Source organism: Sander vitreus, chromosome 12, assembly GCF_031162955.1.
Source record: "Sander vitreus isolate 19-12246 chromosome 12, sanVit1, whole genome shotgun sequence".
Classification (NCBI taxonomy): Eukaryota; Metazoa; Chordata; class Actinopteri; order Perciformes; family Percidae; genus Sander; species Sander vitreus.
Window position 1 is genome coordinate 8,056,392 of NC_135866.1, and position 27,590 is coordinate 8,083,981.

Genomic DNA, 27,590 nt, shown 5'->3' on the forward strand with positions numbered 1-27,590 from the left:
TAAAGTGGCTAAGATTGGCTCCATTACAGGAAGCTGCAACATTAAAATAGCTGCTTACGTGTTAACACATCAGTAATAATTATCCAGTAGTATAATAATTCCACACTCTGGAATTGGACATTCTCCATAATCAATACTTAGCCTATTATTCTCTCTTCTATATTTTCTCTAAATAAGCATGTAGGCCTACTTTTACTTTCAACTTTTAATGCAGGACTTTACGTGTAATGGATTATGTTTTTGTAGAATAATCATTTTACTTAAATAAAGGGTTTAAATAATGTTTCCATGACTGCCGCCAACAAACAGTGGATCGTTCTACTGTATAATAGATTAACACAACTCATCAAATAGAGAAATTCTCCAGGGAAATGTATCTCCTCCTGCCAGTAGGGGGACTCTACTGTAACGGCTGTTCTTCTTCGCGGCGGAGTAAACTACAGCCTCTCTTCTTCCAGCATCATCAGTCTCCAACACCATCCCTTCTCTTCAGACCTAACGCATACAAAACTGGATTATAACGTCATCTGTCTACCTAAATCTAACATCTGTAATCAGGTATTTTGTCATGCCTCCATAACTGTGTTGCTTTTATACGTGCCGCCAATAAACGGACAGTAAAGCAGAGAGAGAGAGAGAGGCTCGGGCGTTGGTTTGCGACGCTACCGTTAGTCGCTTATTGTGACAGTTAGCTATGTAGGCCCGCCGGGTGGGTGCCATGGAGATTACCGTTAGCATGCTAACGCAGCGACGGTAACGTTAGCTCTCTGTGCTGACAGTGTAGCCGTTAATTAGATTATACAAATGTTTGACAAATAATTGACCCAGTTGAAAGCCTTTATAACGTGAAGCGTTCACTAAATAAGCGATTTGTGATGAAGTATAGCTAGTTTTATTTTATTTTATTTTTTTATCTGCGGTTAGTATGACAGCGGTTGGAGCGTCTCGGTTGTCCATCTGTTATGAACACTCACGACACAAATCTAACAACATAATAGCATTAGCACATAATTATGACCAGTTTGTAACGACGCTGAAGTAAGCGTCCTATTCACAGCTTCCCTTTTGGACAGTTAAGCAGCAGCTCCAGTTAAGGTTAAGAGGAAAGTTAAGGGAAACATAACTTACATTGCTGAGCGACTGAGCCTCTGTTTTTTTTGCACCCCTTACTTTTGTGAAAGCTTGTTAAGACATTTTAGGTAGCTATAGCATTTAAGCTGTCTGAAACCCACTTGGAGATTTGTGAAAGCTTTATTCTATTTGTGAAAATGCAAAAAGGGAGATGTCACCGCTTTTTCCCCCGACATCATGATCACAATGAAGGGTTCACAAATCTGAAACGATGTCTTGAATAATCTTTAGCCTCTTTAGGATAATGTAGTCTTGATTTGACAAATGTAGGCTAGTGGGTTTCGATCTGGATCTGGCCCAATGTGGTCTTGATGCAAAACAAGCATTGAACTCTCCCTTTTATTGCATTTCACGAATAGAATAAAGCTTTCACAAATCTGAAACAGTGATTTAAAGAATGTGTGTGTGTGTGTGTGTGTGTGTGTGTGTGTGTGTGTGTGTGTGCTGACATGACTATCTATACCATCATTTAAAACACTGCTTGCTCTGACTTTTAATATATGTAACTTATAGGAGTAAGAGTCTAATAAACTGAGAATATTTATGAGGGAGGGATTCATAATGAAATTACCCAGCCTAATAGCTTAAATTTAGTTTGTATATGTTTTTGGAATAATACACCCCCTCAGTCATTCGCGGTTAGGCGTGTCATTATGGAGAACACAGATAAAGAGAACATTGTTATCAACAGCTGGCTGGTGTTCACATGTTACCAGTATGATAGGCCCAGGGCTATGGTGTAATACTGCAAAACTACTGGTCCAAACATCAGAGTCTGGATATTGCAGCGCTGATAGGCTTATGTGGAGTTTGCAGCTTTGCACACTGGAAAAGCTGATTCTGGTGCTAATGTTTAATTAAAAAGTGTTTTTGATGAGCTTGGCCTCTGGAAGAAGCAGGTACACGATTAAAATGTGTTTCTACATGATTTAAAATAAAGATAAAATTGCATCAAATAAGTTTTGAAAAAACTTTCAAAAATTAACAATAATTTGGAGTCCCCTCTGCATTGACTCTGAGGACCCCTAGGGGTCCCGGACCCCCTGTTGAAGATCCCTGGACTAAACGATTAATCAATCAATGGGAAAAGAATTGTCAGATTAAAGTAATGAAAAAATATTTGTTAGTTGCAGCCTTACAAACGCCCTGTAAGCCTTGTATTTACATTAAGATATTTAGTTGAGGGGTCTGGTAATAAGGGGTCTATTATAAGTGAAGCGAATAAATGAACTGTAATTAAATAACTCCTAAGAAGTCAAAGCGAAAAAAGTAAAGGTAGGAGTGAATGAGTGAGTGTATTTCTTGAAGAGTCTCTTCTGTCCTGTTACATCTTCTCTTCCTCCTGCAGTATGTCTGACAAGAGTGAGCTGAAGGCTGAACTGGAGAGGAAGAAGCAACGGATCGCCCAGATTCGAGAGGAGAAGAAGAGAAAAGAAGAGGAGAAGAAAAAGAAGGATGTAAGCGGTGGAAACAATAACTTAAACGCCTCATTTCATTTATCACCGAAGAACCTGCTGGGCCGCTGCTTTGTTTTTAGCGTGTTCTGTACTCTCTGTAGGGAGACTCGAAGCGTGGCGTTGAGGCGGGGTCCTCAGCTGGTCATGAAGACTCTGACCTAGAGAGGAAGAGGAGGGAGGCAGAGGCGCTGCTGCAGAGTGTCGGCATCACACCTGACATAGCCCACGGTAAACACACAATGCCTGCATGCTTCTTTTTAGCTTTCACCCTCACTTATCTCCCATAATGTTCTGGTTGTTTGCTTGATGGAATTGTCAGTGTTTATAAAAGGATCCTCTAACTTGTTGGACTAGCTTGGTGTCTGTCACTGCCACTTCTGCCCACCTCTCACAATATCTCAACATGTTGTTAACTGTTGTTTGTGCATGCCACCTAAACCTGCCTGCCATTTATTTTCATTCTCTCTTCTCTCCCCTTTGTCTGTTTTTTTGTCCTCCTTACTGCATGCAAACTCATTCACACACTTCTTCCATACCTCCCTACCTTCCCTCTCTCCCTCCCTCCTTCTCTCCCTCCCTCCTTCTCTCCCTCCCTCCTTCCCTCCTTCCCTCCTTCCCTCACTCACTCACTCACTCACTCACTCACTCACTCACTCACTCACTCACTCACTCACTCACTCGCCTGTTGACTCACACACTTGCAAACATGCACTTACAGCTCAGCCCCTGAGGGTAGTAACAGAAGATACGTGTCTGTTTCACTACCTAGTCCCCGCCCCCATGTCTCCCTCCAACAAATCAGTGGGCAGCGATGCAGGAAGCCAAGATTCTGGGGATGGAAACGCAGGACCAAGGTGTGTGTGTGTGTGTGTGTGTGTGTGTGTGTGTGTGTGTGTGTGTGTGTGTGTGTGTGTGTGTGTGGATTGTTTGTTTTAGGTCATTTTTTTAATGTAATTGTGGTTTGTACCTGCATGCCAAGTGTGTGTATTACCATGGTAAATATACTTGATGAATTCTGACCTGTCTCCTCTTTTGCCTTTTTTACCGGCACGCTGACGTTTCTCAATTAACACGCACTCCGTTCTTCTCTCTCTCTGTCTTTCCCATCTCTTGATTGGCTTCCCTTTTGCCTGTCTTTTGTGTTTGGTTTCATCCTCTTTTTTTCCCTTTTCTTTCTTTCTTTCTGTCTGTCCTGTTTTTCTCTAACTAACACCATCTGGTGGTTTGGCTGTATTAGGACATTGCATTGGGATCCTGACCCCTCTACTCTGCAACTCCACTCCGACTCTGAGCTGATGGGGTACTGCTCCTCCTCTCTCCTTTAGCTTGTCTTCCAACTTTATTCAGTTTTTGTGGTTTCATCTTAGATTTGTCTAAATGTGTTAATATTATGTCTGTACATCATTTTTTATGTCTCTACATGTAAATATTGCATTCAGTGCTTCTTCTTATTGCAGACCTTTGTATGTGTGTATGTGTGTGCTTATCTCTACCATTGTGTGTGTGTGTGTGTGTGTGTGTGTAGACGTGGAGCAGTGAGGCTGGGAATGTCCAAAGTGACCCAGGTGGACTTTGTCCCAAAGGAAATGGTGTCCTACTCCAAAGAAACACAGACACCTACCACCGAGGCACTGACACACACCGATCAAAAAGCAGGTAAACAAACATATACATATAGGTGTTTTACCAACCTTTTACCTTGGCTTAGGGATGGGCGATATGGCCTAAAATCCATATTGCGATATACATTGCAGCCTCTTGCGATAACAATATATATCGCGATATATAAATTATAATAGAACCATTTCAGACCTGGTTACATAGACCCTAAGGAAAGCCAAACTGCTAAATGTATTATTTTTTTCTAAAGAGAAAGAAACGTAGTATGTAGTTTTGAGAACATTTAGTGTTCAAAACTGTAATTATACAACATAATGTTGCAGATAAATAAAATTCAAGTACACTAGTTGCAGAGACTTTGACAAAGAAAAAGCTTAAAGTATTGGGTGATACACACACACAGGAGAGTCGGGACTTTTCTTGGTGGGACGGTCTGTTAATAGTTATACATTGCAAGTTGTTAGCAACACCATCCGGCGGCCTGGCGCGGCTGCCTGCTTAACCCGTACGGCGGGGGCCGTAAACTTCCCGGTGCATTTTTTGGTCCCACTCCGCCGCTGCGCACACACACACACACACACACACGCGCGGCTGTATGTTCAGCGGGAAAGTATGACGTCTGCAAACACCGGCTGCCAAGATTCCAATCGTCTGTTATATAGTGAGTTGTCAGGCTGGTGAAAGGCTCCATAGTACGGCTTGACCACAGGTCCGTTGTAGCGGCTTAAATCCAAACCAAGTCCAAATAATGGATGTTGCACCGGTCTTTTTCACCAGCCCCTTGTTTCTCTTTCAGCCATGTTTACTCAAGATGACGATGATGTGTCTCTATCTATCGCAATCTCTATCGTAGGCCAATTTTGTATCGTTTATATTGCATATCGTCTCTATCGCCCATCCCTACCTTGGCTTAATAAAAATTGAATAATAAACTAAGTCAAGTGTGTGTGTGTGTGTGTGTGTGTGTGTGTGTGTCTTCAAGATGAGGAAGAGGATGAGGATACAACTGCTTCCCCAACAGCAGAGGATACCCAGGATGAGAAAGATGAACACGGTCAAGAGCAGGAGGAGGGTAAGGACAGAAGTTTGTAACATGTAATCTCTCAGAGTGTGAGCTAGCTGTTAATGCCACAGATCCCAATAAGAGTGCCAGCAATCCACTGTGCTGTAATTAATGGGAAATAATCAGTCTCAATTTACCAGTACATTTTTTGCATATTTCAGTCTATCCAGCACAATGTTACCAGTAAGCAAGATCATTTCTTTTCTGTATCTCTATATTGAATTCTCTGTGTATAGACACTCCCAAAGAGCTGACAGAAGAAGAGAAGCTGCAGGTCCTGCACTCTGAGGAATTCCTGTCGTTTTTCGAGCGAGGCAGCAGAATTGTGGAGAGAGCTCTGGCTGAGCACGTGGACGTCTGCTTCGACTACAGCGGCAGAGATCTAGAGGATAAGGAGGGGTGAGGCACATGAAAGAAAAAATGTGTAAATAATGGAGATTGAAGTTAAATGACGATGATGGTTAGGCAGGGTTGATCATTCTTTTTTTTTCTTTTGGTCCCTCGCAGTGATTTGCAGGCAGGTGCAAAGCTGGTTCTGAACAGACAGTTTGCAGATGAGCGCTGGACTAAAAACAGAGTGGTCACCTGTCTGGACTGGTCACCTCAGGTGGGTTTTTTGTTTGTTACTGATCCCCAAAGAGAAATTCATCCCATTGCAACGTCCAAAACCGCACCCTCGGTAGGGGTTCAGTGAAAACGGACTGACTGAAAGTCATCTGTGAATACTATGCTGATTCATTTGTGAATGAATAAATTAATGTGCGGGATTTATGCTTCTGCAGAGGCTCCACGCAGAGCTTTCGCCGTAGCCCACATAAGTGGCCTGGAAGTTTATACTTGTGCGTTGGTGTCAGCGCCTATCTCTTTAAGAGAAAAGTAGGGCCTGTGTGTGTGTGTGTGTGTGTGTGTGTGTGTGGTAGAGAGAGTGACAGGGTCCGTATCTCCACGTACCTACTTGTGTACTTGCGGCCTTGATTTAACGCAGAAGCATAAATTGGACTTTAAATTATTCTTTCGTTGCTTCACTGCTTCTTCTACTATTCTACTTCTACTAATCGGCTGCTATGTTCCTCTCAGTATCCAGAGCTGCTGGTGGCTTCATATAACAACAACGAGGACGCTCCCCATGAGCCTGATGGAGTGGCATTGGTCTGGAACCTGAAGTACAAGAAGGCCACACCTGAGTACATCTTCCACTGCCAGGTAAGGAAAGAATTCACATGCAATTGTGCTACAAACCACTGGCATAAAGACATTATTTTAAAGGTGAATTCAGGTCGATTTCAACACGTAGCTCTGTTGTTTGTGGTCACGGAGCACTGTCAGTAGCGAGAAAACCGGAAATAATCGGTGTTGCCTACACCGAGTTATGCTCCTGCTACAGTTCGCACCCAGGCGGCTGAGACTGGGCAGGTTTTAAACGTGCTTTTAGCCTCTTAACATGTTCGAGATGTCATTACAAGTGCCTACCCATGTGAACTGATTCCTTCCGAGTGAACACTGTGAATATGACTGCAGTAGATGTGAAAGAAATGCATACAAGTTGTGCTAATTCAGCCAGTGCACATAGCTCTGTTTAGTTCCGGTGAAGTCCACACAAGTCGATTGTCGAACTCATACAACCCAATATTGCAAAACGTAGCAGGAGCATAACTCGGTGTAGGCAACACCGATCATTTTCGTTTTTCTCGCTACTGACAGCACTCCGTGACCACAAACAACAGAGCTACGTGTTGAAATCAACCGGAATTCTCCTTTACAGAGAGTTCACGTCACAAAATATATTGTTTTAAGATGAATACAACTAAATGCTTAGGCAGAAGTGGATATATTTAAATTGCATTATTTGCTTCCTCCAGTCAGAGGTGATGTCAGCCGGGTTTGCAAAGTTCCACCCCAACCTGGTGGTGGGTGGGACGTACTCCGGACAGATTGTCTTATGGGACAACAGGAGCAACAAGCGCACCCCTGTCCAGAGAACCCCCCTGTCCGCAGCTGCACACACAGTAAGGCACTGGAGCTCACACACCTTTATGTCCATTAGGGTTGGGTATCAAACTCGGTACCTTTTAGTGTACCGACCGAATACGTCGGTACTACTGAGTACCAATTCACGTTAAATCAATCTGTGCCAAATTTCGGTACGTGAGAGAGTGTAAGCGCGAGTTTCTCTATCCTCTCTGCATGGTTGACAGAGAGAGGGGTTCAGCTCTGACACACACACATCCAGAGGTGCTTGTTCAAGTCCCAGCGAGTCACGGCAATGCTGATAAAGTGGTCGCAAGTGTCGTTACACTTTTCAAAACTCCACTGAGACGGGCACAACAGCAACATTTTTTTCGTTATGTCAATTTAGCACCAAGGCAATTCAAAGTGCTTTACATAAAACATTAAAGAGCAACTAAAAACAGTCATTAAAGAGATAGAAACTAAAAGCAGGCTAAAATAGAATAAGATACAAATAGAAGAATAAAAGTTACAGTGCAGTGTAAGAAATAAACAATTATTTGATTTAATGATTTAAGGTTGTAGGGACAGGTTTGGGAAGGGAGAGGGAGGGGTTTTATTTTGTCTGTGTGTAAAATTTCTAAATAAATGAAAGAATTGTTGGAATTCAGAGGTTTGGACTTTTTTTCCCCCACTGAAATAAATATTTTTGTTGGAAAAATGTGAACGGCACCCAACCATAATGTCTCACAAACAAAGTTCTTCTAATATGTGTATTTTTTGTGGTAGTTTTCCAGCCAGCGTTTCTTTCTCTTTACATCTGGCTGACTTTTCCTGGTAAATGTATGTTGTCTAACTCCTCTAACTGTGCTCTGCTGTGTCCAGCACCCAGTCTACTGCGTGAACGTGGTGGGAACCCAAAATGCTAACAACCTGATCAGCATTTCCACTGATGGCAAAATGTGCTCCTGGAGCCTGGACATGCTCTCCCAGCCACAGGTACGTTGAACTCGTATGGATGACGTACAGACATGCTGTCTTAAATATCCGACGGTAGAGTCTTGAGTCTGCGTGTTGATCATCCCTGCAGGACAGTCTGGAGCTGGTGTTCAAACAGAGCAAAGCGGTGGCCGTCACCTCCATGGCCTTCCCTCTGGGCGACGTGAACAACTTTGTGGTGGGGAGCGAGGACGGCTCGGTCTACACGGCCTGTCGCCACGGGAGGTGAGGGATCTCTGTCCTCTGTCCTCATTAGCACCAACTGTCTTGTTTGGTTTACAACCAGGATGTGAAAGCAACACTGTGACTTCCAACACATGCTCAGTGTTTCCTACAGATTAGAAAGCAATTTGTGGTGCGGGGGTCACCCCGTGTCAGACTGAGGAGGACACGCTGTTGGATGCTGTCCTCCTCTCCTACTCTTTCTTCAATGCCTAACGAATCTATTTCTATCTCTCCCAGTGACCCTGTCTTTCTGCTTGAGCAGCACTGGTTGAAGCCTGAAAATATTGTAAAGAAATTAATAACCTAACTAATTCCACTGGTTGGACTGTTGAGACTGTTTCAGACTGATACCTCCGGTTCAGGCTGGTCCTCATCCTCAACACGTGCCTTTTGAAAAATGACATAACCTTATTTATAATAAGTTTATTTGATTCACAGCTGCTATATAGTGTTTTGACCTCGACAACCCAACTGCATTTTACCCCAAACTTGCAACTCGTTAACTTTCTAAAGCAGGCACAATCGCTTGTTTGCTAAGAGTCGGGTCAGGACTCCAACATTGACACACTGACGACATTGTATTCAGAATATAAAATATTTTTATAGCACTTTTTAATGTGTGATTGTGTAAAGGTGTTCACAAGATACCAACCTTTCGTGAACTTGTGAATTTATTCAGCCGTCTTTTCTCGTTTTCATGGAGACAGGCGCTGTGCGCACAGAGGGGAGGAGCTGTGTGTGTGTGTGTGTGTGTGTGTGTGTGTGTGTGTGTGTGTGGCCTATGTGAGAGAGACCCGAGAGATGGAGGAGAGCAGGGAAAGGAAATGCAGCTGAACGAATATGCTGCGTGTTTTAAATAGCGTTTAAAAAAAAAAAAACGAAACGCAATATGTGGCGGCCTGTGTTGATTGTGTGGCGCACCGCCACAAATTAGTCTATGTGTGGGAAACACCTCATGCTGGAAAAGCCTTTGGGAGAAATCAAGTAATTAGTAGAACTCCTCACAGTTATTTTAATTGATTTGTTATTGAACTTTTTAAGTCAACATGTACAGCGTAGAGCCCGACTGATAAAAGATTTTTAAGGCCGATATCGATACAAATATTTGGTGATTTAAATATCCAATATTCCGATATATCGGCCGATATAAAAAACATAAACAGATTTCCCTAACATTAGTTATTTGTAGTCATTTACGAGTCCTCACTAAAATAGTATGATAATGTTTTATTGTCACAACAGAACAGAGGAACATCAAAATATATTAAAGTTCTGATAAATAAAATTTTAATTTAACTTTTTAACTAAATTTGAAACTTCAAGTCCTTTGAACAAAATCAGTGTTGCCAACAGGGAGGTTGTAGAGCGCCCTCTGGTGGACAAACTACGCAACGCCAACACTCAGAACAACAAGAAGGGAATCATTTCTTTGTCATTATAAATGATTCTGATAAATGAATATTTAAAAAACAAAACATTTATCGGCCATTATAAATGCTGATACCGATAGTTTGGAAAATGCCTAATATCGGCCGATAACATCGGCCTGACGATAAATCGGTCGGGCTCTAGTACAGAGTATCATACATTGTACACTTGCGATTTGCCGCTGGGGGGGGGGGCGTGGGATTTCCCCCTTTCTGGTCAACATATCCCTCCCTCTGCTGGATTATTTTTATTATTATTAAATGTATCCCCCCCTCTTAAAGTGATCATCTACTTCACCAATAGACAATTATATACCTAAAATAGAAGTATTTTAAACTAAGTAAAGCGCTGTAACGTGAACAGTCTATAGTGCCATAGAACAATAAAATCCGAGCAGCAGTTGCTGGTTGTATTTAGCCGCTACAGAGCTCCGGGACGCCGGCTACCAGCGGCAGTTTTTTAGCCGCCAATAGGTGACTGTGAGCCAGGTACAGGCACCGCCACATGACGGTCCTATCAGGAGCCACGGTAGTGGAGTTTAGACAGAAAAGTGAACATCATGCGGCGATGACAGTTAAGACATTCCCAAGGAACGAACAAGCGTTTCCTGGGTGAAAGTATTTTGGGTTACACTTTACTTGAAGGTATCTACATAAGAGTGACATGACACTGTCATGAACGGTTAGGGTTCATGTGTCATGACTGGCACTATATACTGGCACTATATCCATGGCATTGCAGGGGGGATTTAATTCTGGCATGTTTTTGTTTTGTTGTGCATGATCAAAAAACAAAAACAAATCACACCATGGATATTTGTACATATTGTTTGAAACAATTAACACAATGCAGTTCAAATTAATCCTACAAAAAAGGAAGTAAGAGACAAAGGGTTGCGGCAAAGGAACAGTGGGGGTTATGTTACGCCTTCCAGTTATTTGGATGTGTGTGTTACAGTAAAGCGGGTATCACAGAGGTGTTTGAGGGCCATCACGGCCCTGTCACGGGGCTGAGCTGTCACAGCGCCGGAGGACCCGTAGACTTCTCGCATCTCTTCATCTCCTCCTCCTTTGACTGGACCGTCAAACTCTGGAGCACTAAGGTGAGACGCTCACAAGCTGCTCTACTACGAGATGCACCGTTAGTCCCGGTTCTTATACACGAATCCATTTCTCCCTCTGTTCTCCTTCCTGTTCCTCCATACAGAGTACCCGTCCGTTGTACTCGTTCGAGGACAGTTGTGACTACGTCTATGATGCCATGTGGTCTCCGACACACCCTGCTCTGTTTGCTTGCGTGGACCTAGCTGGACGTCTGGACCTGTGGAACCTCAACAATGACACAGAAGTACGCACACACGCAATGCACTGAAACTTCATTTCACCCTTTTAAAGGAATAGTTTGCCAATTTGGGAAATATGCTTTTCTCGCTTTCTTGCCGAGATTTAGACAAACGATCGATCCCACTACTTAATCAAACTTTTTGGCAAGAAAGCAAATAAGCATATTACTTTTAAAAGTTCCTTCAAGCACAGATAAATCATAGCATTATGAGCTAAAATTCCTAACATTATTCCACGAGCCACATGAACATGTGGTGGTCTTAGAAGAATGGGAACACTGCTGACCATCCGCGAACCTGCCTTTTTGTAAGCTTGTGTGTGTGTGTGTGTGTGTGTGTGTGTGTGTGTGTGTGTGTTTTTTAAGGTTCCCACCGCGAGTGTGTGTGTGGAGGGCGCTTCAGCACTGAACCGTGTGAGATGGGCTCACTCTGGTAAAGAGATTGCCACTGGAGACTCGGAGGGACAGGTGCAGGTCTACGACGTAGGGGAGGTGAGACGTCATCCCGTGTTACTATGATGCTTTGTTGTTAAATGTTATTCCATATGGGATTTACTTAGCAGTGTTTTCCCTTAGTTTGTGGAAGACTTAGGTGCACTTATTTGGCATGGGGTTTAGGGATCCTCCCTCAAGAAAAAAAAAATGCAATTTTCACATCATTTTTGGGCCATTATTATTACCATATCTGTGTCTAGGGCTGCACCGTATGAGGAAAATATGTGACATGCGATAACGTTGTTGACTATCGCGATAAAGATATTACTTGCTAAAAATAAACAGATATTAAAGTGTTTCTTACGTATGCTACAGTCTTCTAAAATACAACAAATGACTTGTTGAATTTAGAACAAATGAAAGGAAATCATTTCCAACATTCTTCTATGGAACAAATTGAACATTGAATTGAATATAAATTGGAACCACTAAAAAAAAGAATGAGTTACATTTTAAAATGCCGTTTTCTACTGCTTTTTTCTTCCAGCTAACACAAAACATCACTGAGTGTCTTGTGCGATATGTCGCAGCCTTTCGCGATTTGTATATTGTGCCAGTTGATATTGCGATGGCGCTAAAAAAACGTTATGTTGTGCAGCCCTATCTGTGTCTAAAACGGTGGAAAAGCTAGAGCAGGTAATACAAATGAACACTCAAAAAGCTTTAGGACCAAACTTGCTAAAGAAATCCACTGGGGACCAACTACAACCATTTGATGCGAGAAAAGTATTTTGGTTACATTTATTCGGCTCAGGTGGTGGTGCCCAAAACGGCTTGGGTGCTGCACCTAAGCCTTATAATGGTATGGAAACCCCTGGGGTTACACTTCAGTTATCTTCTGATGCTTTTTGAGGTCCGTCTCTCCAACTCGTCGTCGACGTGCTGACTGTGTGCTTTGTCTTTCTGCAGCAAATCTGCGTGCCGAAGGCCGACGAGTGGACGCGCTTCGTCAGGACGCTGGCTGAGATCAACGAGAACCGAGATGAAGCTGAGGAACTGGCCAACGTCTGATGTTACAAACCCTCACGCTGGCAACTGCTCATACATTTCTCTCCAGTACACTACACCGCCTATAGCACACTACACTACACTGCCTCTCTCTGGCTTCCAGCTTTTTCCACCTACAACAACATGAATTGGCCTGAGGAGATTTGCAGAGCTAGAATGGATAGACAAAGACGGTTTTAGACAAGTTTTAGATGTGTTTTCTAATGTTTCGTCGAGAGTTTTAGAGTACATGTAGGGACAGTGAATGTCACGTGTATAGCAGTAGCAGTACAGAAACCACAGTGAAGTGGTTGAAAGTGTAACTGACAGAGGAATACAGCTGGTGATTTTCAGCATAGATGTGACTTCTAGCTTTGGTAACATCCTCAGGGCTCCAGAAACTGCTCTTCTCCTGAGGCCTCAACCAACTCAGCCCTTTTTTAAATATGCAAACCTTTGTACTTGCACCTTTTTATTGCCATTTGAATGTTTTTTTTACATGTTTTAATATTTGCCGGACACGCTTTTGCACACGGCTGACGGAAAAAAAAAAGGAAAAGCTGACATATCACTATCAGATCCTTTTTTGTCCTCAGCGGCACTCGCATTTGATGACAAAAAAAAAGAAAAAGAAAACAGCCGACGCGCTCATACATGCACTCGGGGCCTGTGCAGAAGTGTGTCATTCTTACATTTCAACCACTACAATATTTAATATTTATTCTGGTGGTTGCACTTATTTATTTTGTGTATTGTTTTAAAAAAAAAAAAAAGCTGCTTTGTACTAAAAGCTTGAGTAGTACATTCCTAAGATTAGCACTACGAGCTTTTTACCAGGCAAAATCTGTTCCTATACTTGCCTTGAATTTATTGACACTAGTACAGTTGAAAAGTGATTTCTGTACCAAAGGTGATTGTTTGATACTCTACCTCTGTGGTGAGTAGTAGAAACGGTTTCCTGACGTGTCCTCTTGATGAGGATCTAAATCAACTCCGTTAAGGTTTAAATGGAGGTGTAAAGCTGAGGTTGGACACTCATTTTTACCACAGTACATGAATTGATTTTCATTATTTTACCTTTTCCATCCAACGTCTAATTCCTTCCAGGATGCAGCAGTCCAACCTCAGCAGACTGGTATGAATTTCAGCTTCAAACGCTTTCTCTTTAATGTTTAAAATGAGCTAAAAAAAAAAAAAAAAAAAAAGCACTGTAGCAACCATATTTGATATAACATATGAACAAGATAAGTATTCTGCATAGATTAATTGTACTGTATTCTTTCCTGTTACTGTTCCTGATACAGTTGATGGTTGCACTTTTCCATTGGAATAAAACTCAAGACATATTGGTAAAATTAAAACCATATGGATGATTTATTTCAATAAAATAACATGACTGAATTGAGATACATTTAATTTATTAATATCTAATTTCTCTTCTCATGATTCTTGTTTTATCGAGAAAACACTTAATTGAAAAGTTCTGTACATCAGTAAGAGTGATTCTCAGAGACCAGGACCGCATTGCCATAACATTACAGTTACTGTATTAGGATGCAGACTCAAAGTTACAGAGAGCTTGGCCATGTAACATTTCCCTTCCTGTCAATGTGCTGTCTCAGTACAGTTATACAATATGTACAGTATGTAGCCTCCAGTGGGAGGACCAATCGAGAGTGAAGCCCCACGCACCATGCTGACCAATCTAATATATCCTACGCCCACCGGCCAATAAGAGAAGTCCTACTATCAGAGTATCAGACAGAAAAACAATAAAAATCAAATCAGCTACTCATGAGAGAGAGAGAAAAAAAAGGAGTGCCGGAGGCTTCGTTTTATACGAATGCTGGAGTGAAACACAAAAGATGGAGATGCCAGGAGCTTTCAGCCACTGAAGATACAACGCAGTCGGCGCTCCGGTCCCGCCGCTGTCTGCTCGCTTCCACCCACAGCTGCAGCCTGCCCTCCACCTCCACCTCTGGCTGGGGACCAGTGGCGCACACCGTTACTCTGGTGTTGTTTGTTCTTAAATGAATGGCCCCTATGTGTGGAGTGCGTTTTAAAATATGTGCGTGTTTTGTTTGTGTATCTATCTAAATGTCTGGCTCCTGGTAGGAGGAGGAGGAGGAGGAGAGGGATGGCAAAGTGATATGGAGATTCAGACCTCTATGGGGCCTGAGCTGGCGTGGAAGCGACTGGCTCTGGGTGATGTATGGAGACCACGCCGGAGGACTTGAATTTGGGAAGGTGGAGGCCAAATTTGTTCTCCACCCCGGCAAAGGTAGCTGCGGCCAGGCGGTAGCCTCCGACGTGGTCGGCGTTAATGGGAGGAAGCTCCGAGATGCGAGACTTGGGTGTGGGCTCAGATCCCGACGGACGACTGCAGAGAGGAGAGAGGCGGACCGGAGTGATCATTACACAAACCTACTTACATTTCTATACATGTATGTTATGACATAAGTCCTTTTCATTTTATTGGAAGTTAAAAAAAAAACTTTTCTAAGGAGTCATGATGATAAACAGGCCAGTAGTGTATCCTGATGTCAACCTGGAAAGTTGCATGTCAAGCCACTGCTGCTGTGTTGGTTTACCAAGTCAAAATATTAGCATCAGTAGGCAGTTGAAGAGTTTCATTTCCTGCCTCTAAAGCCATATGTTCTGTATTTCCATACTGGCCATGAATCTTTATATTGCATCCTCACATGTGCTTCCCCCACCTCCCTCCTCTACTTCACAGCTGTCTGTAACTAAGTTCATAAAAAACAATAAGCTACAAAAGTGCTCACTCTCCTTTTAACAAAAAGAGAAAATCAACTTACTGTCCTCCAAAGTCAATGTAGAACCACCGCTGTAAGAGCTCATAAGTCACCAGAGTCACACCAAACTGAGGAGAAGACCGGCACATACGAGCTGGAGAAAACAGAGACGACATTTAATACGGTTTACATGCAAAATCCCTCTTAGACAAACACTGCATCGATGCATGCAGGAGAACACAAACACACACCTCCAGCTCCCTTCCACAAAGCCTTGAACCCCTCCTCTCTCATAATCTTCCTGAAGCAGTCGATGACTCCGGTGTAAGTGGTCTGTCCTGCCCTCGCTGCAACTTGCAGACGCGTCTTGATGACATCGGCAGGCGTCACGAGGGAGGCCGCAGGGATACCTTGGAAATAAGAGTTAGCAGCAAGTCAGATTCAAACCTGTGTAAGATGTGGTCGCCATGACTTGAGGGGAAGTAAAAAGTCAATAATAATTAATAGCTTGCTAATTAGTATTTATTGATTCTGCTCCCTCTCTCCCGTGCAGTATTTCATAAAATGCATTGCAGGTACAGCGCTGGCTGGCTGGCTGGCTGGCTGGCTGGCTGGCTGCTTCTGCTGCTGCTCTAGGTCAGAATCTGAGGTTACCTGCGATCGCTCCAGCAGTGAGAAGCTGCAGAGCTCCCAGCCTGCCTTGCTCGTCAGCGAACTGGGTCTTGAGGTGGGCATACGCGGGGAAATAGATGGCAGAGAAGGGGATGTCTCTCAGGAAACATGCTTTAGCACCCTAGAGAGAACACACAAAGAAGAGACTGTATGAGACTATGAAAGAGTGAGGCAAAGAGAAAGAGTGCATAAATGCCAGACATAATGAGTGCCAGTCAATTAAACAGGGGTCTTCCCTCCCTCCCAACTACTAATTCAACCATCATTGGGGCAGCCTGAGAGAAGATTGTGGTACATTACCTTGTAGAGGCCGAAGAAGCCCAGGTCACGAACCACGCTGAGTGCGCTGACTCGAGGCCCGGTGGTGATCTCGCCTGCCACCTGCAGGCGAATCTTCACAATCTCCAGAGGGTTGGTGAAGATCACCTGGGAGCCTCCAGCCTGGATGTATGTGGAGAAAGAGAGCTTCACACATTTACATAAAAAAAAAAATAAAAGATCACTGCTCCTGCATCTCACACGCAGCTGTGGGATGTAGTGAAAGTAAGAATGAAATCCTGATCAATCATTTACTTTGTCATTTCCTCAGACGGTAAAGGTGTGCTGGGCCAATGTGTGTAAGGATGAACAACGCTATCAAAAACAAAAACAGAAGAAAAAAAAAAAAACATTGGACAATGATAATTTACCTCTGGGTGCAATTAAGCAGTCCGCTGTTAGTATTGCCATTTGGAAGTCCGCAAGCAAGTTAATAAAACAAATAAACAGACTGCATGCATGAGCTGCTTTTTAACTGCCTTTAACCACTAAGCAAGCACACACCCCCTCTGTATAACGGACTGTTTCTTCTTGTCTAGTTCATGTATGCATTCACAAAGCGATGGAGCAGGACACAAAAGTGTTTGGGATCTAGGACTTACACAGCCGCCAGCCATAACCTCAGCCCAAAAAGGAATTGCGTCGTCCTTGTTGGTGAACTTGTCTCTTACAAAGTCATTCACCTGTGGGACACAAACAACGACCATTCAGAGTAATTCAGTGTCTTCTTCAGTGGTTCTCAAACCTTTTCTGTCGTTCCCCTCTTTGGAGGAAGAACATTTCTCATATTATATATTCAATTTGACATTGATTTTAAGCTTCTTCTCATTGTATTTGTCATTTTGCGGACCCCTTCTGTATCATTTTGTTTTAATTCTTTTTCTTTTTTTTTCTTTTCTTTTTTTTCATGTGTTGTGTATGATTTCATTGTCAAACATGCAGTAAATATAAATATAAAATAAATTATTAAAATTACCAATGTAGCATAAGCGTGTCTGCAAAGTGAATATGGAGTGGTGGGCAATTGTGCGTTGTGTTATGTGAGGGGAGGTACTCACTGTGAGTTTGATAGCCTTCTCAGGTGCTACACCTATAAGCTGAGGGACCAGGCCTGTGGGGCATCATGGGAGATTGAGTGAGGAGAATCCCATTTGATTAGTATTACTGAGCACACAGGAGCAACAGAGGAGACATCAGAAAGAAATAAGAAGATGGAACATAAGACTCGGGGTCAAAAACATGAAGGCGGAGACAGAGAAAGACATACAGAGCTGTTACTAATGACATGAAAGATGAGGAAGCCTGAGACAGGAATGGAAGAACATGCATCAAAGTTGCTCACAATAGGAGTTTGTTGTAATTAGTATGATGCAACACGGCCCAAAATAAAGTACAGCAGTAGAAATTCTGCTACTATTAGACAAAGAAGGATGCTGCATCACATCAACAAGAAAAAAAAATAGCGACAGACATCAAGTCAGAGCTGGTCCACCAAGTTGTCCTCCGAATAATGAGCTCTGATCTGTTCTCTCCCTCAAGCCTTTATCCTATCCTCACGGGGGGGGTGTCTTCTTGTTTCTAGACAGAAACTGGTATCTTCACAGATACACACATCAAGGTCGGGGCCTCTGTGTGGTGCAACTTCCTCTTCTGTTCTCGCAACCTTCAAACAATGCACCTCTATGTCATAAAAACTATTTTTATGACTTAAGCTTAACTTTCTGTGCATCAGAGGTCACCCGGAATAATTTTAAATGCTTCCTCAATGACTAACACAGCTATTTTGCAACAAGCACATACACACATTTTGTTAATAAAATATTTCTACACAGAGGACCTCCGTTATTATTACAAATTACTAGAAGTCCCCAGGTCATGCTAGTCCCGTGCGATTTGGGCTTAAGATGACGAAACAAAATAAAAGCCAGAACACTAAAAAACCAAATCACTGATGTTGTGGCTGCAGACAGGGGAGAAGACAGGTGCCTTTGTGGCCTACCTCTATAGAAGCCAAAGAAGCCCTCGTAGCGAAGCACCTTCTTAGCACAGTCAAAGCTGTTCTTGTACATCAGCTCTCCGACAAAGGATCCTGTGGACCTCTGGTTCTGCATACGAGTCTTCACCAAGTCGATGGGGTAAACAGCCGTCGCTCCCGTAGCTGTGTAAACCACACACACACAAACTCAGACGAAAATAATAGCCATGAAATTAGATACATCAGACGCTGCTGTGCGTCCGTCAGACGGCCATCTGCCTCCGGCCGCAGGGTAGCTCACCTCCAGCGATGGAGCCCAGGCTGAACCTGTAGGAGGACTCTGCAACCTGGAGCAACACAGACCTGGAACCATCCCCATGGGCCTGATGGGAAATCACACATGGGACCATGAATTTGAATTTGTTTATTTTATGCACAAGAAAATCAAGACAAGAAAAGTAAGTAATATAAAATAAAGATTGTGTAGGTGAGATTAATAAAACCCCTAGGGTAGGGCTGGGCAATATATATCGATATTATATCGATATATGAGGCAAGATATCGTCTTCAATTTTGGATATCGTAATATCCTGATATGACAAAAGTGTCTTTTCCTGGTTTTAAAGGCTGCATTACAGTAGAGTGATGTAATTTTCTGAACACACCAGACTGTTCTAGCTGTTCCATTATTTGCCTTCACTCGCATAGTTATTATATCAACATAACTGATGATTATTTATCAAAAATCTCATTGTGTGCATATTTTGTGAAAGCACCAATTGTCAACCCTACAATATCGATATCGAGGTATTTGGTCAAAAATATCGGGATATTTGATATTCTCCATATCACCCAGCCCTACCCTAGGGTTATAGAAGGAATCTCACATAAGGAAGAGAAGAAACAAATATATAATGAGCAATTACAAGAGTCCTAAACAAACAACAACAAATTGAACGCAAGTAAGCACTGAATAAAAAAAACAAAACAAGCATAAGGTTGGCTACATAAACAACAAGGCATAAAATAAATTACAATAATACAGATCAAATGAGGATATGTGGACTTATGTGTGTGTATGTGTGAGCAGTAGTAGTAGTAGTAGTAATGAATTTACATTATGAAAAAGTTGTTTATGGCAATGATGCCATCAATGTGAATTGCTCGTGGTGTGAATACAGAATGTATGATACATTATAAGTAGCTCTGGTGTTTAAATATATTTTACAGATGGACAGTTCACTGCGGATCAGATTTCATGCAAATGACGACAATTTTACCATCAATTAGGAGTTGCACATACACACTGCTATAGGCATCCTACCTGCTTTTGGGTTTCAGCCAGGTGATGGGGCAGGCATCCTTCCTCTAACGGAGCGATCCTCTCAATGTCAGAAAGATTCAGGCGCCTGATAACACAGATGTTTATTTACATCACTGTCATCATACAGATCTGAATAGTTTTCAGTAACTGTCAGTAAAGTACAGAAAAATGTAAGGGGATTTAGGGAGTTGGGCCTGACAGATTATATAACAGACTTTAACCGAATATCAGAATGAGTGTTTACCCAGAGGGGGAGAACAGGCCTGACAATTGGTACAGGATGTCAATTTCCATGGGAGTGATCTGCCCAAACTTGTTGGCAGCATGAACAAACTCCTCTGCAGAGAGAGAGAGAGAGAGAGAGCGAGAGAGCGAGAGAGAGAGAGAGAGCGAGAGAGAGAGAGCGAGAGAGAGAGCGCGAGAGAGAGAGCGAGAGAGAGAGCGAGAGAGAGAGAGAGAGAGAGCGAGAGAGTGAGAGAGAGAGAGCGCGAGAGAGAGAGAGAGAGAGAGCGAGAGAGAGAGAGCGAGAGAGAGAGCGAGAGCGAGAGAGTGAGAGAGAGAGTGAGAGAGAGGGGTAAGAGAAGGTTACCTTCTATAATAACAAGGACATTTCTGACACACTCGTGTAACATCTTCAGCTGAATGGCAAAGACACAACATCAGAGGGAAACTATTAGTGCACCTTTGGTCACGAGTGTGTCCTTCCGCGTGCCAGCCAGTGTGCTGTAGATCTTGCGAATCAGCTCCATGTTGTTCAGGAGGGAGTTGAAGGCATTGAAGTAAGAGAAGCTGACCAAGTGAGAGGTGCTGCCACCTGCAGCCTGGTACAAGTGCATATTTATATTTAACTCTTAATGAGAAAGACAAGACGCACAGTTTCAAATTTTACCCAATACTGCATTATGTAAATTTAAGCTACCTTTTTTATTTTTTTTATTTTATTCTTTTAATCGCAGGGGCTAAGCAGTAACTACTTTACTTTAATTTAATTTGTCATATTGTAGGGACTTTCTTTTTTTTATTTTTTTATTAGTATTATAGCCTGAGCTTTTGCCTTTATAATTAAGCTCTTGACAGTGTAGAAAAAACATGTAACTACACCGAAATGTACAACAGAGCAAATCTTAGCAGGATATCTAACTTCATGTGACAAGAATGTCAGGTAACTGAGGACAACACCACATTTAGCCCTGTCAAGAAGTGTTAGGAGTATAGTGGGAAAGTAGCTCAAGAGAACACTGAAGAGCCTGAGCTGAGCTTATTATTAAAATTAGAAATGCACCAGGCCCAAGTTGAAAAATGACTACAATCCTTTGCTGCTAATAACCCCAGTTGCAAAGCGGATGAGGATTTACCTCTGCTGAGTGTGTAGACTTTCATAACCCCACAGGTCAGAGTGGATTTTATTGCCACTAGCGAGCGATCAAAACATAAGTATTGTTTAAATAGCTTGGGGCAAATGAAAAGCGTTACGTCCCTGTTCACCTTGGAATACAAACGGTTTGCTACCCAAAACGTGGGAGATGGCGTAGCCTAGTAAAAACTGAAACGACTGAGCTTCCAGCTATGAAAATTAATTTAGAACAAGCTGTGGTTATCTGAAAATAACACTCATCCTCCAGTCAATCAGAGCTGAATATTCTCTGTGGCCACGGTGAATAATTATACAAACTACAAAGTCATTAAGCTCTTCATGCACACACAAACACTCACGGAGACAAGGTTCTCCTCCACAAAGGGTGTGAGCATGTGGTGTCTGATGGTGGCCATGATGTCACTGAAGTCCATGGCGGAGATGACGCCATTCTTCCCATTGTCCTTCTGGGCAAACGCCTGGCGTGCATGCTCCAACTGCAGCTCCTAGAAACATGACACACACAAGTGTAAATATAATATTTATAGTAGTAAGGCGATAAAGTGAAAAAAGAGAGTCAAGCTATAAAAAAAACTCTAATCTCTGAGTGTGTGTGTGTGTGTGTGTGTGTGTGTGTGTGTGTGTGTGTGTGTGTGTTTCATTGGCACACCTGCAGGAACTGGGTGAACTCGAGGTAGCTGATGCGTTTCTTGCGGTCGTGCCCAAAGTGCAGACGGATGAACTCACAGTCCCAGTTGAAGGGAATGTGGTGGTGCACTGTGGTCTGGCTGAAGATGTCCCGCACATTGTCTGAAGCACAAATGTACATTCAAACAAAAGGAATCAATAATCATAAGAAAGTAAGTAGAGGTAGGAAGGAAAGCGTAAACAATTATGCAAGTCCATCCTTGTGTAATGACTTAGGCCGAGGAGTAATCTGGTTAACAATGTCATGTTAGGAAATTCTTTCTACACAAAATGCCCTGATGATGGAGCACACAAACACATCAGGGAATGGATTCAGTGCTACGGCACACAAGCTAGAGAATTTCCTTTAAATACTGATTAAAAATATTCAACACAGTCTACATTGCTATATTGCCTTTTTTTTTTTTTTTACCATTGAAATCATGTGAACTGAACTCAAAGCGAAAATACAGAAAACACATGAATCCGTACCAAAGGAAATGTTTCCAGTTCCATTCTTGTCAAACAGCTGGAAGGCTACTATGAAGAGAGCGTCGGGGGCACACAACACTGACTCAAACGCAAGGAACTCCTGGAACGAGATCAGCCTGCCATTGTGGATGTATATGTGTGGTGGAAGATATATATATATATATATATATATATATTGTTAAACAAACGTATCAAAGACTTTGGAATAAAGATAGGGTAAGATCATCCTGTATTCCTTAAAGGACTAGTTCACATAAATCACACACACAAAAAACATTTTCTCTGTTCCTTGGGACAGTTTTCAATATTTTTCACCTTTGATATAAATTATATAATTATATATATACACACACACACACAATAGTATATGCAAACACTGACTGGCAATACTATGAAGTGTTTTTGTAATAACTGAAAGGCTAGACAGCAAATGACCCTAGGCCTGACAGATAAACAGTCTGAGTAAAAAAAAATTAAAAAAAAAGAAAATCACAAATATTACTAAGATTTTCCAAACAGATCGAAACACTAGGTCACTTCATCAACTGCATGTGCAAACAGTCTTGGAAACGGGAGTCACTGGGAGTATTTTATCTGTAAGTGGCTGATAATGGCAACTACTGATCAGACATGGCTCAATAAACTGTCAATTAGTAATGATAAGCTGTGCGTTCATGTGTTTTTGCACGCCGTTTCCGATCAGTACGTACCCGTCCTTTGTGGTGTCGGCCACAGCAGCGATGAGCTGTACAGTTTTTGGGTTGTGGTGGATCTGCGTGTGTAGTCCTAGATACCTCTGGACAAAGTCTCCTGGGGTCATGAACCTCTCTCCATCCTTGTCCGCTACACTGGCGTACTGAGTAGAGAAACAAAACATAACATCGGCATGGATACCTTACACTTTACAGGCGCCAACCTCTATTCCCTTAACTCGAAATTGAACTACCCAACAGTGTATTTATTTAATAAGCAATTACGACAATTGGTCCTTGTACACAAATAAATACCCCCCTAAAAAACAGGTGTGATTGTATCCAATCTACGGAGCAAACAGTGCTTGTACACCTCCAGTTATCTCTGCAAGTTGTGTGGTCCATTTACATAACCTAGAGTTGATCTGTCTCAATAGCTTAGCATGACTTGACCTTCACAGCGCCCTAGCAAATTACCTCCCGTTTGACCTTTGTTTTTTACTAACCGGCCCAGCTGATTCATGCTGCACCTGAATAACCGAGTCATTACTCTTTCAGTTGTGGCGTGATATGTCAGAATGACAGCGGCTCACACTTGCGCACGCATGATCAGGAACATGTGCACCGATGTTTTTAGCTTCAGCTTGCAAGCTATTTGGCCTTTGTATAGCCGGGTACTGACAAGTGCTCGCCCACACAAGTATCACACACACTCACCAAGCAGATCACAGTGGAGCAAGGTGAAGGTTAACCAAATCCACTCTTATTACAGTCTCTCAGTATATATCATGCTCATACACAGACCAGTCTGCCTTCATATCCTCAGACACGCAACACCCTTTACTCTGACTTAAAATGTTTTGTATACATAACATAATAACATGAGCACAGGTGTGACACACACTGTGCTCTCTGATCCATTCAAAAGGACATGCAGGCCCTTGCTTAGGCTGTACTGGAGGCAGTGAAACAAAATGTAACAATTAGAACCTAAATAAAAAATGTGACGCTCTACTGACTAAGCTACCCTATCAATGACACCAACCACTGCCTTATAAACAATCCAACACGTTCCTTTAACATGCCATGACAATCAAAGCAGAATGAGATTGAGAAAAACCACATTTCTTTTTCAGCACTGAACCCAAATACCAGCTCCACTCAAAACAGCTGCTGCTGACTCAACAACTATGAACTATAATTGTTTAGGCTTCAACTTCTGTCAGGAAAACACAATTTTTTTTAGGCCACAGTGATGAATATGACCACGACAAGCTATTCAGACATAGTTATGTATGCTTTAATGTAACAACAGGAGTCTGTGTTGGATTTTTAACTGTGGCCAATGCTGTAATTCAAACCCCATGAGAAACCTACAAACTCATTCCCCATGTGAAAACAGTCCTGGGTGAGCTGTTTTCTACATAAAGAGCTGTTTCCCAAAAACATCCCATAGACATGTGTAGCTACGTGATGCACGCATATTATCTATGCGTAATCTGACATTGACCATTGAAGATGTTGTGCAAAGTAAACCTTACCTTTTGGAAGATCGATTTCAGCTCACTTGGGTCCCCGCGTTTGGTAGATTGCACCTAAAACAATACACATTTAAATAACATTATTCGACAATGCGAATGTGCGTTTTTACATGGCCAAATAAGCTGCTGTTTACAACAGGTTTTGCAGGCGGTGTACAGGATAGAACATGAAGCAAAACAAGCCTTTGGGTTGTCTCCTTGAAACGTCCACTGCTGTGAAAGAGAAACCCAACCTACTGCGACAGACATGGCACACAGTCAAAGCTAACGACTAAGTTACACCCTGGTATGATCTCAAGTTGAAGAAGTTAGGCAGCTAGCTAAACAATAGACCAGGCAAAAATCTAAACACAAGCTCAAACACTAACGTTACAACTGGGTAGCCGGCGGCTAGCAAGCACAAATTATTCGTCTGAAGAGGACACACACCGTTAAGTTGTGTAGAATAATGTTCGTTTTTGAATCCTACAGTTGCAATGACATTTTAAGCTTTAAATCGGCAAACTGGGAGCAAACTGACAAAACGTCGACTGCTGCGAAAAGATGCGACGCAAGCTGGCATTTTTGGTCTTGTAGTAATTCGATGGCTGTTTAGCATTATCTCGCTAACTTCGAGGTTGTGGATGTCTCTTCAAGGCCAGAACGCCAGGCAGCCGCTAGCACAGTGATGCTACAGCCTCAGAGTACACCGCATCAGAGACACCCTACCCGGGCAGGATCTAAAAGGCTAGCATTGATCATTTCTACACAAGAAAACGAACAGAAGGCATGCAGACATGTTAAAGTAGAGGTTTGAAAATCGCTACGAGAGCGATGCCGAAGTCACCTTGGCCGCCATGCTGGTTTGACGTCACGTACAGTGAGCGAGCAGCGAGAAAGAGCGTAGCTAGTACGCCCTCGGCTCGGACGTGTAAACGTTGTAGTCCGAACGTGAACAGCACAGCCTTTCAGAAATATAAACCGATAAATCACTCAACCAATAGCTAACTAATAGTCAACTATTCACTCATTCACACCAAATTACTTGAGAGTAACAATATGAAAGATGTTACTGTGATGAGAGAACTGTATCGTGTACCACATCAAAGATGCGCGCGTACACTCTCTTTATGCTGATGTAAGGGGCGTTCATATTGCATTGATATGAAGTGACAGATTCACAAACGTCTTTGTTTTTGGAACCGGCAAGCTCTCAGTGGTAGAAGAAGTAGCCTACTTAGATCTTTTATTTAAGTATAATACCAAAATAATACCACAGTGTGAAAATACTCTGTAAAAGTCCTGCATTTAAAATCTTACTTAATAGGCCTATATAAGTATTAGCATCAAAATATACTTGTATGCCAAAAGTAAAAGTAGTTGTTATGCAAAATGGCCCATTTTAGAATAATATATTTTTGTATCACTGGATCATAATTAGGTATGAATCAATGTGTAAGCATCACTAATAATGCAGATGTAATTTTAGCTATTTTATATACTGCTGGGTAGCATAATAATAATAGGTCATACTTTATTGTGTATTAATTATCTAAATCTGCAAAGTAACTAATGTTGCCAAATAAATGTAGTGGAGTAAAAAGTACAATATTGGCTATAGTGTAGTAGAAGTAGGTATAAAATTGTATAAAATTGCATAAAATGGAACTACTCATAACTACTATATGTACAAAAATTGTACTTAAATACAGTGAATGTAGCCTACTTTGTTATTTTCTATCACTAATTACTACTACTATTACTTATAGTATATTACTACCTCTGCTCCTACTACTAGTACAGTATATGCTAGTGCAACTTCATTAGTAGGCTACTACTGCTGTGAAAACAGCCCTACTGTTCCTGTGGACTCTTCTTTATAGCTCACCTCTATCCCTCGATCCATACTCGCTGTGTTCCAACAATTCCGGGAATATAGCAATAGTTAATTTTTGTGCTGAGGAATGTTTTCAGTTGACTTTATTTCAACCATGCTGATCTCAAGACTGTTCTCCCCAATTTCCATCAACATGTGAACTTTCCTACAAGAGAACATCCTGGACTTGGTTTACACCTCAAAATGTGCACACAAGCCATTCCCCCTCCCCCACATTGGCCTGCAAACAGGCCAAAGGTGAAATTCACCAAACCAGTTCTGAAGCAGGTATGTGTGTAGCCAGAGGGGGTATCTGCTGCATTTCAGGACTGCTTTGAAACCACTGATTGGAATATGTTTAAGCAGGCAGCTACCTAACAATCATACAGACATTGAGGAGTATTCGGACACTGTCACTTCCTACATTAGCAAATGCATTGCTGATGTAACCACCACACGAACCATCACAACACGGGCAAACCAGAAGCCATGGCTAACAGGAGAGGTCCACGGGCTATTGAGGGCCAGGAACACCGCCTTCAAAGCTGGGGGGTGCAGCTGGCCTAAGAATAGCAAGGGCCAACCTGTCTAGTGATATTTTAAAGACAACAGATACGCACGGAGCCTGTGGCGTGGTATCCAGACCTTCACGGACTACAAACCCTCGCCACAGACCTGTGACAGCAACACCTCTCTGCTAAATGACCTCAACAGCTTCTTTGCCAGGTTTGTAGCACGCAAAAGCATGCCCCATAGAAAACTACCCCCTCCCCACGACCAGGCTCTGTGCCTGACTGCAGCCAGCGTGAAGAGAGGCAGTGCAGCTCCCGTACCACTGGACAGGATGTTCTCAATGGTGCCCCTGTAGAGGCGCCGCTGGGACTTCTTGGCCAGTGATGCAGTGTTTGTTGTCCAGGAGAGGTCCTCACTGATGTGTACCCCCAGGAATTTGGTGCTGCTCACTCTCTCCACAGCAGCACCGAAAAAAATGAAATTTGGCTTTTTGGGGTGGGAGCTCTCCGGAAATCAATAACCACTTTCTTGGTCTTGTCAATGTTCAGGAAGAGGTTATTTCTGCTGCACCACTGTAAACCCAGAATTAGTTGTAATTCAACTTTTTTAGTGGTCGCTAATTATTCTTTCATGTTTTGTTAAAAATCGTTTTCATTACTAAATCACATTAGTTGTTTGTAATAATCAGCTTAAGTATGCAGTGCACAGATCATATTAG

General features: G+C 42.4%; 2 protein-coding genes across 6 annotated transcripts; one reads left to right on the forward strand and one right to left on the reverse strand.

Annotated features, from left to right (window-relative positions):
* Positions 1 to 436: 436 nt before the first annotated feature.
* LOC144526216 (dynein, cytoplasmic 1, intermediate chain 2a-like) lies at positions 437 to 13,305 on the forward strand. Of its 4 annotated transcripts, none has more exons than XM_078263518.1 (17): positions 437 to 558; positions 2,480 to 2,588; positions 2,690 to 2,816; positions 3,307 to 3,442; positions 3,826 to 3,888; positions 4,114 to 4,244; positions 5,191 to 5,280; positions 5,508 to 5,670; positions 5,779 to 5,878; positions 6,349 to 6,474; positions 7,131 to 7,277; positions 8,104 to 8,217; positions 8,309 to 8,442; positions 10,828 to 10,972; positions 11,077 to 11,217; positions 11,578 to 11,703; positions 12,616 to 13,305. In XM_078263518.1, the coding sequence occupies exons 2-17, from the start codon at positions 2,481 to 2,483 to the stop codon at positions 12,715 to 12,717; spliced, it is 1,953 nt and encodes a 650-aa protein (XP_078119644.1). In that variant the 5' UTR covers positions 437 to 558; position 2,480; the 3' UTR covers positions 12,718 to 13,305. The 4 variants fall into 4 exon arrangements, with proteins under 4 accessions (XP_078119644.1, XP_078119645.1, XP_078119647.1 ...); XM_078263519.1 differs by having other exon boundaries at positions 3,358 to 3,442; XM_078263521.1 differs by lacking the exon at positions 3,826 to 3,888.
* Positions 13,306 to 14,043: 738 nt separating this feature from the next.
* LOC144526215 (electrogenic aspartate/glutamate antiporter SLC25A12, mitochondrial-like) lies at positions 14,044 to 25,580 on the reverse strand. Of its 2 annotated transcripts, none has more exons than XM_078263517.1 (18): positions 25,331 to 25,580; positions 24,505 to 24,558; positions 22,982 to 23,127; positions 22,272 to 22,387; positions 21,763 to 21,902; positions 21,452 to 21,598; positions 20,421 to 20,559; positions 19,983 to 20,076; positions 19,739 to 19,823; positions 18,716 to 18,797; positions 18,439 to 18,597; positions 17,498 to 17,550; positions 17,042 to 17,122; positions 16,422 to 16,562; positions 16,104 to 16,242; positions 15,701 to 15,859; positions 15,513 to 15,603; positions 14,044 to 15,073 (listed from the first exon to the last, which is right to left on the reverse strand). In XM_078263517.1, exons 1-18 carry the CDS (start codon positions 25,340 to 25,342, stop codon positions 14,860 to 14,862), a joined length of 2,052 nt encoding a protein of 683 aa, XP_078119643.1. In that variant the 5' UTR covers positions 25,343 to 25,580; the 3' UTR covers positions 14,044 to 14,859. The 2 variants fall into 2 exon arrangements, with proteins under 2 accessions (XP_078119643.1, XP_078119642.1); XM_078263516.1 differs by lacking the exon at positions 25,331 to 25,580 and adding an exon at positions 24,688 to 24,792.
* Positions 25,581 to 27,590: the final 2,010 nt, after the last annotated feature.